Genomic DNA, 13,641 nt, shown 5'->3' with positions numbered 1-13,641 from the left:
TCAGGCACTAATAGGGTTTATCACCTTCCCCATGAAGAGAAGGTTGTGGCCAGCCCCCTCCAGGATTAACATTATGAAGGGTCTATTGAAGTGGAGGGAATGGATGGGTGGCTTGGGAATGGACTGGAAGCTGGAGATGTCTTCTTCTTCTGCTCCGTCCTCATTCACGGTCAGCTCCGACCTGTGCACTGCCTTTGGAGACCAAGGTTCAGAGTGGTGAGGGAGCAGGAGCTCTGCCAAGCCCACCCTCAGCAAGGGTCACCCTGACTCTCCGTCTACACTGGGCCCAGGATGCCCAGGATCCAGGCCTAGCACTGTCCCACTAGAGGTAGCTGCATGATGTTGCAGACTGGAGGCTCACTGCAGCATCCCCGAGAGTTCCAGAACACTGTGCCTTGTTTTTCATTCAGTCTGCACCACCACCACCCCCCACCTCTGGCTGCACACTGTGGCTGTTTTCCTCCCTCTGCTCTTGGCCAAGAGGCAACCTGGCTTTCTGGGGAGCAGCGTGCTTGTAGCCTCAACCGTTTGTACTCCTGCGCTGCTCCTTGCCTTCCAGAAGGATAGCTTTCTTATTGTTTGCCCCATCTCGAGCCACCCAGAGTCCTGGAATTTCCACCCCTGAAATGAATCTTTCCCAGACTCTCTTTCCGCTCCCAACCTTTTCTCTGAAGCCTGCCTCTGCTGTCACTCACTGGCTTGATTCTCTGGTGGACTACAGCGCTCTTCTTCCACTGGCTCAGATTCCATCCAGTCTCTCCTGCCACAGCCCCTGATGGCCCTCATACTACATGTGACCTGCATGTAACCTGAAGTCCAGGCCATTGAGTTACTGGGCCCAACATCTGCTCTTTGGGCCTCCCCTGCACCCTTGGTGCATATTCACACCCAGCATCCTGGCTGTCTCCACAGCAGGTAGTGCGCTTGAGAACACAACTCTTTATTTCCCCAGAACAGCCATCTCTGAGGGACAGCCAGGTCCAGGACAATGCTGGAGCTGTCACTCGCCACGTCACCCATTGCATTCACAGAACACCGGGTGCTCATTGGTCCCTAAAGGAGCTAGGAAAGGGAAACCATAGGAGCCATTAAGCACAAAGAGCCTCGTCACAGGGTGTTAACCTACCGTGGTGACCCTCATGGGTGTCCTTTTCATGGTGATTCCCGTGAGGTCCATGTGTTCATAGAACAATTTAAGTTTGCTGGTAGCATACTTGAAATTCTCCATATGAAGAGAAACAGGAATGGAGAATTTGGGGAAAAACAGCTGCATCCTGCTGCTCAGGAAGATGAAAGAAGAAAACAGAGTTGAAGTCATGCTGCCTAATAATGCACCCGAGCCTGCGGACTCCCTGAACAAGCAAGAGCAGCTCTGTGCTGCATGTCTGCAACAGGCAGGTTGCACCAGGGACTCCTCTAGGCAATTTCCTTCCATCCTCTTGGCAATACTGGGAGGTGGTCAGAGGGCTTGCTCAGAAAAATGAGCTGTGGGACCAAAGGGGATGTGAGTTTGTCTAAAGCTGCAGGAGGTACAGCTTCAAGCAAGCATGGGTGGAACAAGGCTTGTTAACCACACCCACCTATTTTCTTCAAATGAAGGGGAATGACTGACACCTGCTCACCTGATAGGCTGACGTAGATGCTGTTTAATAACCTGGTGGTCTCTATGCCATTCTGTGGGCCAGCCATCTCCCAAATCCTGGACATTGATTAAGGCCTTCCTAATTCTGAACTTTATCTCTCAGTGGAAAGAACCCATCTGTATAAAAGAGGCCCCGTGCACTTTGCATCCTCGACCAATAGAATCCGTCCTAATTCTTACCACAAATGCTTCCTCTTTAGCCCCTTGCCCTTGCCCTTGCCCTGAGTACTGTTTATCAGCCAATAGAATTCATTCTTGTTGTAAGGTCACAAGTGCTTGACTACTTTGCTGTGATAATTGTCACGTGCAAACCTTTCCCTGAAGTTTTACTGTGTTTAACCATGAGGTCAAACTCTGGAAGTTTCCACCCGGTGCCTGCTGAAGTGGTGTTGACCTGAGCTTCCTTCTTCACCTCCTGTGTTCTCCTTGTCAGCTGTTGTCACCTGTGGGGCTTGCAAGGGCTGGGGCACAAAGTCACAGTGTTCCTAAAAGCTATAGTCCTTGAGGGTCCTTGAGCTACAGTATATTACTTCTTAAAGAGGCTGTGATTGCCCTGGTCCAGCTGAAATAAAAAGATTCTGTCTGTCTGTGCTTCACCTTAGCCTAGGTTCCTTTCCTCCTCCTGTCTGCCTGGCCTTGGATTTCAAAGGCCCGAGAGCAGACTGAGTGCCACACTTTCTTGTTTGTGTATCAAAAGGACACCAGATGATGTTATATGTTCACATGTCAGATCATGAGACCAAAAGAGTCTCACCTCTGGTCCTAGAGAGTGCCTGCTAGGGGCTGGGGGAGGAGAAATGGGAGGTGCTGCTTGGCTCAAGCAGGATGGATATTTCTGGATTTCTATCATGCAGCTCTGGACCTGGAGGTGTTCACACTGCACAATGCAAGCACTGTGTACTTGCAGTTTCTAAGTGAAGGTTTCCTAAGTGTTTCTGCCACACATACAAAATGGGGTCCCAGTGGGGCTCAGTCGCTGAGTATAGGCAACAATTCACTATGCCCATGCTCACCATGGTGCCCACCTTAAATACACACTGTGTTTCCTTGCTGCTTATGTTAGGGAGAATAAAATAAGAAACAAACATTTTTTAAAAAATTGCACACTCAAAAGGACATTTTGCACCCAGCAGTCATATGGAGGCTGTGTGCCACAGACCCACAGGCGACCATGTGCCAAAACCATACCTTCCTGGCTTTCGTTTCTGAAACACAGGGATGTGAGTCTATTTCCCTCCACTTTGACTCCCAGGCATTGGCCCAATGGAGCTGCATAAGAGCTCCAGAGTCTTCATGGCTGGACAGTATCAGTGATCTGTGAGTCTCCTAGCTGTTTCCACGGGGGGAGGGGGGGCACTAGGGGTGGGAGATGTCCTGTCGGGGTGAAGGCAACCATAAGCTCCTTGCAGCTCTTCCCTGTCCTGCCAGACAGGTATTAAATGTGATGAAATCTCAGTCCTTTAGGTGATGCCTGTGACCCATCGTCTACAGCTCAACCAGTTCTACAGCTCAGTGGCCATAGAGCAACAACTGGGGACAATTTGGTTGTTATGTCTAGGCACGGAGACATTTCTGACTTCTGGTGGAAACTGGCTATGGATACTTCTAACAAACCTTGATGCTCAGAAGTCTAGCACACAGAAGAAGACAGAGCAGTTGTACAGACGGGACAAGGCAGGCAAGGCAGAGGTGGTTTGCATGGTGGGGAGCTGGGGAATCCATCCAAAAGTAGCAAGACTTGCCTGGAGCAGGGCTTCTCAATCTTTAATGTACACAGTCTGCTGGAACCTGTAGGGTTTGGGGTGTGCCTGAGAGCTCAAATATCCAGAAGCAGGTGCAGGTGGGTGAAATGCTGCAAGTGGAACCAGCCTACCCGCTGCATCATGGTTGGTCACAGGCTAGACTTTGGATAGCAAAAGCATTACTTTATAGCATTGGTTCTCAACCTGTGGGTCGTGACCCCGTGGAGGGGTCGAATAACCCTTTCACAGGGATTGCCTAAGACCTTCAAATACACAGATCTTTATATTATGATTTATAACAGCAGCAAAATTGCAGGTATTAAGTAGCAATAAAAATAAATGTTGTGGTTGGGGTCATCACAACATGAGGAACTGTATTAAAGGGTCACAGCATTAGGAAGGCTGAGAACCAGTGTTTAAGCGTCCAGTTATTCTGTGTTTTTTTGTTTTTTCTCTGTTCTTTCTTAGAGACACAAGCAAACTCACATTAGAACAGGGCAGAGAAGGGCGAGCGACCAGATAGTCACAGCTTTCCCTCTGGGCAAGGCCGCCAGAAAAGAGGCTGGCTTCTGGTTCCCAGTGGGGTCACTAACAGGTCACCCACTCACTAGTGGCATGGCAGGACACATCCAGACAAGGGGTTCTCAGCACTGTGGTCTGTTCATGGCCTTCTTAGTGACACACTGTTCCTTCCACTCTGTGCGCATGTGTGTGCAGGTGCGCATGTGTGTGCATACACGTGTGGAGGTAAAAGAGGACAATAGTAATGTTGTGCCTCTTTTTCTCAGATAGGTCTCTCATCAGCCTGGAGCTCACTGTGTTGGTTAGTTTTCTTTCTGTTTTTGTCAGCTGGACACTGCGAAAGGTCATCTGGGAAGAGGACCCTCAACTGAGACTGAGAAAATGACTCCATCAGATTGACCTGGCATGAGGATCTCAAACTTTTTTTGTAGATAGGTTTGGGGGTTCAATTCCAGTTCTCATACTTACAAGGCAAACCCTTTACCAACTGAAGCATCTTCCCACCTCCCCTCTTTACTTCTTTATAACTTACAGGGCTTCAAAGCACAGTTGACAACTGTAAATCTCTCACAGGAAGATGCAGCAAGCTGATACCATGGTGACGGGTGGTGATGGTGGTGGTGGTGGTGGTGATGCTGGTGATGGTGGTAATGGTGGTAATGATGGTGATGATGGTGGTGACGGTGATGGTGATTGATGGTGGTGATGGTGATGATGTTGGTGATGGTGGTGATGGTGGTGATGGTGATGATGGTGGTGATGGTGGTGATGGTGGTGATGATGGTGATGATGGTGATGGTGGTGATGGTGGTGATGGTGGTGCTGATGGTGATGATGATGGTGATGGTGGTGATGGTGGTGGTGATGGTGATGATGGTGGTGATGGTGGTGATGGTGGTGATGGTGGTGATGGTTGTGATGGTGATGATGGTGGTGATGGTGGTGATGGTGATGATGAGGGTGATGGTGGTGATGGTGGTGATGGTGGTGATGGTGGTGATGGTGGTGATGGTGGTGATGGTGGTGATGGTGGTGATGGTGGGGATGGATGGTGATGGTGATGGTGGTGATGGTGGTGAGGGTGGTGGTGATGGTGGTGATGGTGGTGATGGTGGTGATGGTTGGGATGGTGATGATGGTGGTGATGGGTGGTGATGGTGGTGATGGTGGTGATGGTGGTGATGGTGGTGGTGATGGTGGTGATGGTGATGATGATGGTGATGGTGGTGATGGTGGTGGTGATGGTGGTGGTGATGGTGGTGATGGTGGTGATGGTGATGATGGTGGTGATGGTGGTGATGGTGGTGGTGATGGTGGTGATGGTGGTGATGGTGGTGATGGTGGTGGTGATGATGGTGGTGATGGTGGTGATGGTGGTGATGGTGGTGATGGTTGTGATGGTGATGATGGTGGTGATGGTGGTGATGGTGGTGATGGTGGTGATGGTGGTGATGGTGGTGATGGTGGTGGTGATGGTGGTGATGGTGGTGATGGTGGTGATGGTGGTGATGGTGGTGATGATGGTGGTGATGGTGATGGTGATGATGATGGTGATGGTGGTGATGGTGATGATGATGGTGATGGTGGTGATGGTGGTGATGGTGATGGTGGTGATGGTGGTGATGGTGGGTGGTGATGGTGGTGATGGTGGTGATGGTGGTGATGGTTGGGATGGTGATGATGGTGGTGATGGTGGTGATGGTGGTGATGGTGGTGATGGTGGTGATGGTGGTGGTGATGGTGGTGATGGTGATGATGATGGTGATGGTGGTGATGGTGGTGATGGTGGTGATGGTGGTGATGATGGTGGTGATGGTGATGGTGATGATGATGGTGACGGTGGTGATGGTGATGATGGTGGTGATGGTTGTAGTGATGGTGATGATGGTGATGGTGGTGATGGTGGTAATGATGTTGATGATGGTGATGGTTGTGATGATGTGTTATTAGTGATGGTGGTGATGGTGATAATGATGATAATAATGGTGATGGTAGTGATTTTGGTTTGTGTATTTTCCTGTCTTTGAAAGGTAAAGTTGACTGAATCCTGTCTGATAATATGTAAGACAAAGTCCCAGATCCCATGTCATGCCCCAAAGACTAGAAAGGTCTCCACCTCTCACCCAGAGCTAAGGCAATGGTGGAAAAGGTCTTGCAGCACCGGGGAGGTGGCAATAGCTGGGTTCTCACCTCCGTGGTAAGGGCTGGGTCCACGTGTCAAAGCTCTCCTTCATCACCGCGTTCTCACAGTCTTCTAATCTCCCCTCATCCGGGAGAATGAAGACTCCTGAGATGTTGCAGGTATAGGGCATCTGGAGCACATGGCTGTGCAGGTGGGCGAAATGCTGCAAGTGGAACCAGCCTACCCGCTGCATCATGGGTACCACGGTCCGGACCCCCTCGCCTACCGAGAAGTACCCCATTTCTGTGAGCTTCGGGTTAAAGCGATATTTCCATTCTCCTGACAAGAGAGTGCACAAATCAGAGGGGCCAGCAATATCCAGGATACATCACTTGTCCATCAGGGAGGCCCTAAGACTGACACATGCCAAGCAAACCACACGGGCACATGTGAGAGATCCTTGTCCACACAGTTCTTATGAGGTAATGGAATATAAACACCCCAATTGACAAGTAAGCCAATGAGCTGGCGGGGATATTGGCTAAGGAGATAAATACGAGATAGTTGTATATCCACATAACTCCCTAGAAGGTGACAGTGATTAAAGATTTAACAGTGCAATGGACAAGCCATAGAACAGCCAGTGGAGGAACATTCTCAAGAGGAAACAATGACATGCAACAGCCCAGGGGTGGGAATGCCTTGTTTCAGGGACGGAGAAGAAGTGTAGCTGGAATGAGAAGGGAAGAGACAGAGTTGTAGGTGAGGCCAGAGAAGGTGGGAGTCAACCAGCTCCCGGATCACCCGCAGAGGTCATAGGCCTGCACACAGCAGCAATGCACTGTAAGCAAAGCCCTGTGTACGGTCCTTCACACAGCAGTTGCTCAGAAATGGCTAGCCATCTGTTTCCATAGCACAGCGCCAGTCTACCAAGGCAGAAGGCGTTCTTCCCCTGGTGTCTGCAGAAACAGTGAGAATGCAAACCCGTGGGCTTAGAGTCAAGAAGTTTTAGAGCTCAGCCTCCTGGGAGCTGCTTTTCCAGCTTCTTTCCCTGTAACTGAGGTTCTGGCCAGGACTTGGATGGTCAGCTCTTCAGTACCAGGCTGAGTCCCACAGTGCTATGTATACACTGAACTTGGAGCTCCACCTGGGGCCGGAGACCTCTGGGGAGGACTAGGAAGCTGGCTTTCTTGCCTGACTGGATAGGGGAAAGGTGGGTGTTTTACAGAAGAACCTACCCTTCCCCACAAACAGTCCATGACCTCAGGAAAAACAATAGGAAAGTTGTGAGAGTTCCGAATAGAAAAGAGGGGGTGAACTCAGAAGCGAGCTGTTCTCTTTAGCAGCTCCAAGCTGTCCACTCTCTGGGGTTCTAAGCCTCTAGTTCCCAAACCTGCACCTCTCAAAGTGCCAGACCCCAGTGCCGGACCCCATCCTGCCAACCTCCTGCCACTGCCATCCAAACTCCCTAGAAGCAGCTCAGATTCCATGTACAAAACAAAAGCTCGTTTTTCTCCACAGCTACCTCCTTCGAATAGGGATAGGAAGGGAGCCCAGATAAAAGACAAGACGCCCAGTTACATCTAAATGTTGGAGGTACAACCATAGTTAACTATGTGTTTTGTGGTTTTGCTTTCTTCTTAAAGCTGGCAATCTCTCCTGGGAGCTTTGTCATGAAAGACTTCCTGGAAGCCTGAGCTGAGCCCCAAAGGAGGGCCCATCACTGAGGAAGAAGAGAGGAGGAAGGAGCAAAGCCATTCATGTAAGTGATGGGGGAGGCACAAGCCAGGCTGACAGCACCAGGGTCGTGTAGCTCAGGTAGGGCTGAAGTTTTAAGTAACCCTGGTGCTTTGGGGGAAGGGGAGAGTAGGGAGGATAACAGAGATTGATGGGAGAGAGGGCAGGGGATGGGTCATTCAAGGGCCCTGGGGGAGACAAGTTGAAGACAGACTCATTTAGAAGTCATTGCTGCTGGATACAGGGACACACACGTGGAGTCCCAGGATGTAGGAAGCTGAGACAGTAGGATTGTTAAGTCCCTCCCTGCAAAAGAAATAGAGAGGAAAAATGCAGACACACTCATGGTAACTAAGAGTTATGTAAATAAGAGTTAACGTAGCTTGGCAAGGTGAACAAGAATAATGGCCATGGTTGGGGCTGTGGTCAGATTTAGCAGGTGGTATGGGGAGGAAAGAGGCCTGGGGCAAGGGAGCATCAAGGTCCTTGCTTGGGCTGGAATCAGAGCCTTGAAGAGAAGGATTAGGAGAAGGGGAGTTCCTGGGTGGAGGAACTACTTCCGTTCAGAACATGCCAAGCCCAGGCTGCTCCATTTGGACGGAGGTGACCAGGGGGCTGTCAGACATGGGGATCTGACATGAAGTTGGGAGTGTTCAGCGCACAGGAAGGTTGCAGGCAGCTTACATGGCCCAGCTCGCTGGAGGGAAGAACCTAGACTGGAAGAAGGGGGACGGGAGGGAACACCATGATTTGTCAGCACTGTGATGATTTCCCAGAGAGAGAAACACACCAGGGCCAGGAAGAGGAGCTGAAGGTCCTGCTGACTATGGGGAAGTGTCCAGCTGGATGGCCAGCAGAAGAGCCGCTGGCAGCCAGGCCAGACATGTGTGGAAGGACACGGTACCCTTCTGTGTGGAGGGTTGAGGGCAGCTTGTTGAAACAGTCTGAGACACGGCATATAACCCTCCCATAGCTCAGGCTTGCATGAGGCAGAACGGAAGGCACATTGGTGTAGCACCAGTGCGCAGGGCTGACCTTCAGAGGTGTGGGATAGGCGGTCACACAGGGCTCCATGGGTGGCCTCATGCTCTGCTGCCACCACTGGAATATGACCTTAGAGCATAGGGCCCCTTGTCTCATTTGTCACTGAGTCCTAAGAGTAATGTTGCTGGTCCTGGATTGAGATGCCTTGTCCCGAAACTTAGCAAGGAGGAGGGAGTGGGGACTGTATCTATAAAAGGAGCTTCAAGTTCTAGAAGGGAGGGGTAAAGGATGGAAGAAAGGAGCAGGGTGAGAAGTAAGCACAGGAGATGCCAGGCAAGCAGTTCAGGAAGAGGAGAGGGAGTATTTGTCTGGGGCAAAAATGGCTGACTTTCCCAAAAACTAGAAAAGATTTAGATGATCCTGACCTCCCTGGACCCTAAGTGAAGTATTGCTCAAGACCTTTCTCAAAGAACTAAAGAACTAAAGGACTAGATGATACTAAGGAGAGAGAGAGAGAGAGAGAGAGAGAGAGAGAGAGAGAGAGAGAGAGAGAGAGAGAGAGAGAGAGAGAGAGAGAGAGAGAGGTATCCAGAGGTGGGCAAGAGCAGGAAGCTGTCTCAAGCCAAAGGAACAGAGGCCATCCGGAAAGATCTAGAGGAGCAGAGGAGGTTTCAGCAAGGGGCTGCCAAGGCTCCATCCGAGGCTCACTGACCATTAAAGAAGTTGTAATTGGCCAGCAACAAGTTAGATAGTGGCTTCAGGTCCCTCAGCAGCCTCTTCACTTTCCCGTGGGTCCTGTCACGAATGGCCGAGTTTATCTGCTTCTGAGCTAACTCATAGTCCCCTAAGGAGACCAGGATGACGTCGCTGTTGTAGGAGTGCTGGGCTTGCATGAGGAACCTCATTTCCGGTTGTACTCTCTTGTCCATAAACAGCAAACTGCCAGTGTGGACCCCACACTTCTCGGTGGGCATCAGGGCATCCAGCTGCTCCCCATAGTGCAAGGCCGCTTCAGTGTCCAGGTCTTTGGTGAATCTGAACCCCAGATCCCGCAGGACCAGGTGGCGGACATCTGGCTTATCCTGGAAGGCCAGCAGCGTGAGGGGCATACTGATGCCGAGCGGGGAAAGAAGTACATTTTTGCCTCCTTCTGTTGCCGGCAGCTGTCTGTACAGACTCAAGGCAAATTTCTGGTTGTTGAAGAAGGGGTGTGGTGCCCTGTGAATCCCTGGTGTTGGTGATACTCTTTGATTCAGTGATGTTGGTGGTGTCTCTTGGTCACAGGAATGGGGAACCAACCCAGCTACCAGCAGCCAGAGGGACAGAATGGAGCGTGCCATCCTAGACAAAGAAAGCAGTAGAGTTACTCAGTTTGACCCTGTGACCTAACAAGACACAGAGCTCCAGAGTCTTCCTGCTGCTCATCAGGGGCCTTCAGTTGCCTTTGGTTGGGGAGGGGCTGGGAATTCTAAGGGACTGGTAAGATCTTGGGCTCAGTCAGACTTGAGAATCTGACAAACCAGAGCCTGGCTCAGTCAACTTCTGCCCCTCCCAACAGAGGCCCCCACGTACAAGCAGAGGTCAGAACACCTGCCCACGGACTATGCCAGGCCTGCTGTGAAAACAGAGTAGGAGGGGTCCTGATGAGGAGCAGAAGGAGAGAGAACATGAGAAAGAAAGTCAGGACCGTGAGGGGTGCGTTCACCCATGGAGACGGTGGGACAGAACTAATGGGAAATCACCAACTCCAGTTGGAATGGGACTGATGGAACATGCGACCAAACCAGACTCTGAATGTAGCTGATGGTGGAGGCTGACTGAGAAGCCAAGGACAAAGGCACTGAGCTTTGACTCTTCTGCATGAACAGGCTCTGTGGGAGCCTTCTCAGCTTGGTTGATCACCTTCCTGGACCTGGGGGGAGTTGGGAGGACCTTGGTCTTAACATAGAGTAGGGAACCCCGATGGCTCCTTGGCCTGAAAAGGGAGGGAGGGAGGGTATGGGGGGAGGGGAGGGGAGGGGAGGGAAGGGGGAGGAAGAGGGGAGGAGCTGGAAATTTTTAAATATAAAAAAATAAACCAAAAAAAAAAAAAAAAACCAGAGTAGGAGGAAGCCGATAGATATTGAACCAAACTTTAGACGGCAGCACACCTCCTCTGACCACTCCCTGTGGGAGCTTTGGAGTTAAGCTCTGACCTCCTATTGTCTGCGCAGATGTTCTCAATATGCGTAACACCAAGTCAAGTCAAGCTTTCCACTTACATACCTGAAACCTCCGAGCCAGCTGCTGCCCGGATGTCTGCCTTTGCCCTTCTCTGCCCTGCAAATCCCTGCGGCCTTGGGACTGGTCTCCACTTCTTCTGTGCCCTCTGGCTTGTTCTGGAGTTTGCCAGGAGAAGGAAGGCTGGTAGATCTACATTCCCTTGTTGGCGCAGTGCCACCCTCCAGCATCCTTCTGCCACCCGAGAAAGTCCTTCTTCAGCTCTTCCCATGTTTTCTGCCCCTTTGACTCGGGCAGTTTCCTGCTCTTACTCACCCCGTGGCCCAGCTCAGGATGCCGCCTTCTTGAATTCTCTTTCAACCCCCACCCACTAAGCCTACTCAGTACAGTCTCATCCTTTGAGTCATGGGAAGGGCTCTGAGCAATATGCCATTTAATCCTAGAACCCTGCAAAACCTTGGGCCCCGGGAGGTCAGGTGGCCTCTTCAGCGTCCACAGCCAGCTGGTGGCAGAGCCAGGTTTCTAAGTCAGTCTGTGTCTCTAACAACAAAACTTTGTTTTATCTTTCACTGTCCCCCCAATTCAGAACAGGTGTCCCTCTGTAATAAGACCCTCTGAAAACTAGCCCCCGCCCCAGGCCCTGTGATATGCTGCCCTTCAAGGCTGGGGAATTCTTGGAGCTGATCCCAACAGTGGTCTCTGATCATGCAGGGACAGACTAGCAGCTCTGGGGCCCAGACCTCAGGCTGGAAGAAAGTCAGTTTTACTTACAAGGCATAGAGTGTGAGTCTGATGTACTCGCAGCCGCCTTGGACAGAGGAGTGAAGGGAGAGCAAACATTACCTACCGATCCAGGCAGTTATGGTCCCACAGCAAGGTCAGCATGTACCCTCCCCAGGCAACCATTCCAGCCTCCGCGCTGTGCTCACTGGTGTATGGGGAACCAGGAGGCACAGAGACTGCCGAGCCAGCCTGCTGTGGAAAGGGGTTATGCACCAGGTCAGGCAAGAAGCAAGAAGAGGGACACCCTGGGATGTCTTCTCTCCCATCCCATCCAACCGTCCATTCTTTCATCCATTCAGCCAGCCAGTCACCCATCCATCCTTCCATCCACTCACATCTGGAGCACCTGCTTATATATTGTCATGGCCAGGCATTGAGAAGGGATTAGAGAAAAACATACTAGATCACTCTTTCCAGTAAGCTAGGCATCATTAGGGAGCAAGTGTCCCGCTGCGTCCACCCTCAAACACTTCTGGGACTGTGGTAAGGGTGTGTGAACACCTCTGGATTGTGGTTGGCTCTTGGCCAGTGATTTCTGGTTATTGCTCTCTTAGCCAAAGAATTGAAAGTTGGCACACATGGGCATGCAAAGACACACAGGCATGCAAAGTAACACAATAACTTTATCTGTAGAGAAGCCAATGTACAAACTCCAGAGGGGTACACAGTTAAGTATGACAGTGGGCTACAGGAGTAAGGGTACTTACTCAAGGGGCCCAGGCTGTAGCCTGAAGTCTCTTTTTGTGGAGTCTAAAGGAGGGTGGGGATGGTTACTCAGTGGTGTAGTCTGGGCGTTTTTTTTTTTTTTTATTTTGACTGATGGATTAGGTCATGCATTCATTTTTTCCTACTTCTCATGTTTCTTCCCATATGCATATGATTTTAAATATATGCCTAATTATGCACATACATAAGATGACAAATAGGGTACCAGTTCACTTGAAGGACAGTCAGTCTGCCTTACTGCATATGTATCCAAAATAAGTTCAAGCCAAACCAGCTTTTCTATTCTCCCTACCTCAGAGCCCTGGAAAGATAGAAGGGCAGAGAAACATCTGCCATTGTTGAGAGGTAGTATGTGTAACTCATTACAGATGGGGTTCTTAGGTTGAAAGGTGCATTTCTTGGAGCAGAGTGTGTGTGTATGTGTGTGTAGTATGTGCAGGCTAGGCTGCTAAGTGGAGATAGACAGACAGACAGAAAGACAGATAAATAGATATATGATAGACAGATGATAGATAGACAGACAGACAGACAGACAGATGATAGATAGACAGACAGATGATGTAGATAGATAGATAGATAGGTAGGTAGATAGATAGATAGATAGATAGGTAGATAGATAGATAGATGATAGATAGATAGATAGATAGATAGATAGATAGATAGATAGATAGATAGATAGATAGATGATACCCAAACCAAGTGGAATCCTTCCCTATGTCGGTCTGCCTCATAACCCTGAGTTAAGTTCACCCTTGAACTCTCACATTTCAACTAGTGTTCACTAAGATGAAGACTTCACCACCAGGAGTCTCTAAGCTGGACACAAAAGAAGGAAAGGTTGTTCATAGTCAGAAAGTAGGTCTGGAAAATGCTGGCTAAGTGACCTCGAATAGTTCCCTCAACGCTTCTCAGCCCCATGTATATCCAGGGACATCCCTATAGCTCATCATCTTTGCTCCCTCTCGCATGTCTCCAGGATTTGCACAAGCAGTAGCAGATCAATATTTCGAGAAAGAAGAGCAGCTGCCCTTGACTCATTTTGTTTGCTCGGGATGCACTCTGAGGACCCCCACGAGAGGCAGTCATATTTTGCAGGTAAGCCCATCAAAATCCCAGTGGCTTAAAGCAAACAGCCAATAGAAACCGAGGCAAGCTGGCCAAGC

General features: G+C 50.2%; 1 protein-coding gene across 1 annotated transcript; it reads right to left on the bottom strand.

Moving 5' to 3' along the window:
* LOC119819889 (serpin A12-like) lies at nt 1-10,089 on the bottom strand. The gene is made up of 5 exons (XM_038338110.1): nt 9,462-10,089; nt 6,097-6,367; nt 3,121-3,127; nt 1,127-1,267; nt 1-192 (listed from the first exon to the last, which is right to left on the bottom strand). Exons 1-5 carry the CDS (start codon nt 10,087-10,089, stop codon nt 1-3), a joined length of 1,239 nt encoding a protein of 412 aa, XP_038194038.1.
* Between the last annotated feature and the right edge of the window lie 3,552 nt (nt 10,090-13,641).

Source organism: Arvicola amphibius, chromosome 7 (genome assembly GCF_903992535.2).
Source record: "Arvicola amphibius chromosome 7, mArvAmp1.2, whole genome shotgun sequence".
NCBI classification, from domain to species: domain Eukaryota; kingdom Metazoa; phylum Chordata; class Mammalia; order Rodentia; family Cricetidae; genus Arvicola; species Arvicola amphibius.
The sequence above is the reverse complement of the archived record's forward strand: the minus strand, read 5'-3'. Positions and strand labels throughout refer to the sequence as shown.

Excerpts from the sequence above, each read along its gene's own strand:
- LOC119819889 (XM_038338110.1), bottom strand. The coding sequence starts at position 10,089 with ATGGCACGCTCCATTCTGTCCCTCTGGCTGCTGGTAGCTGGGTTGGTT. Across the intron at positions 6,368-9,461 it reads CAATTACAACTTCTTTAATG|GAGAATGGAAATATCGCTTT; the intron begins GTCAGTGAGCCT and ends CTCTCTTGTCAG. Across the intron at positions 193-1,126 it reads CACCCATGAGGGTCACCACG|GCAGTGCACAGGTCGGAGCT; the intron begins GTAGGTTAACAC and ends TGGTCTCCAAAG.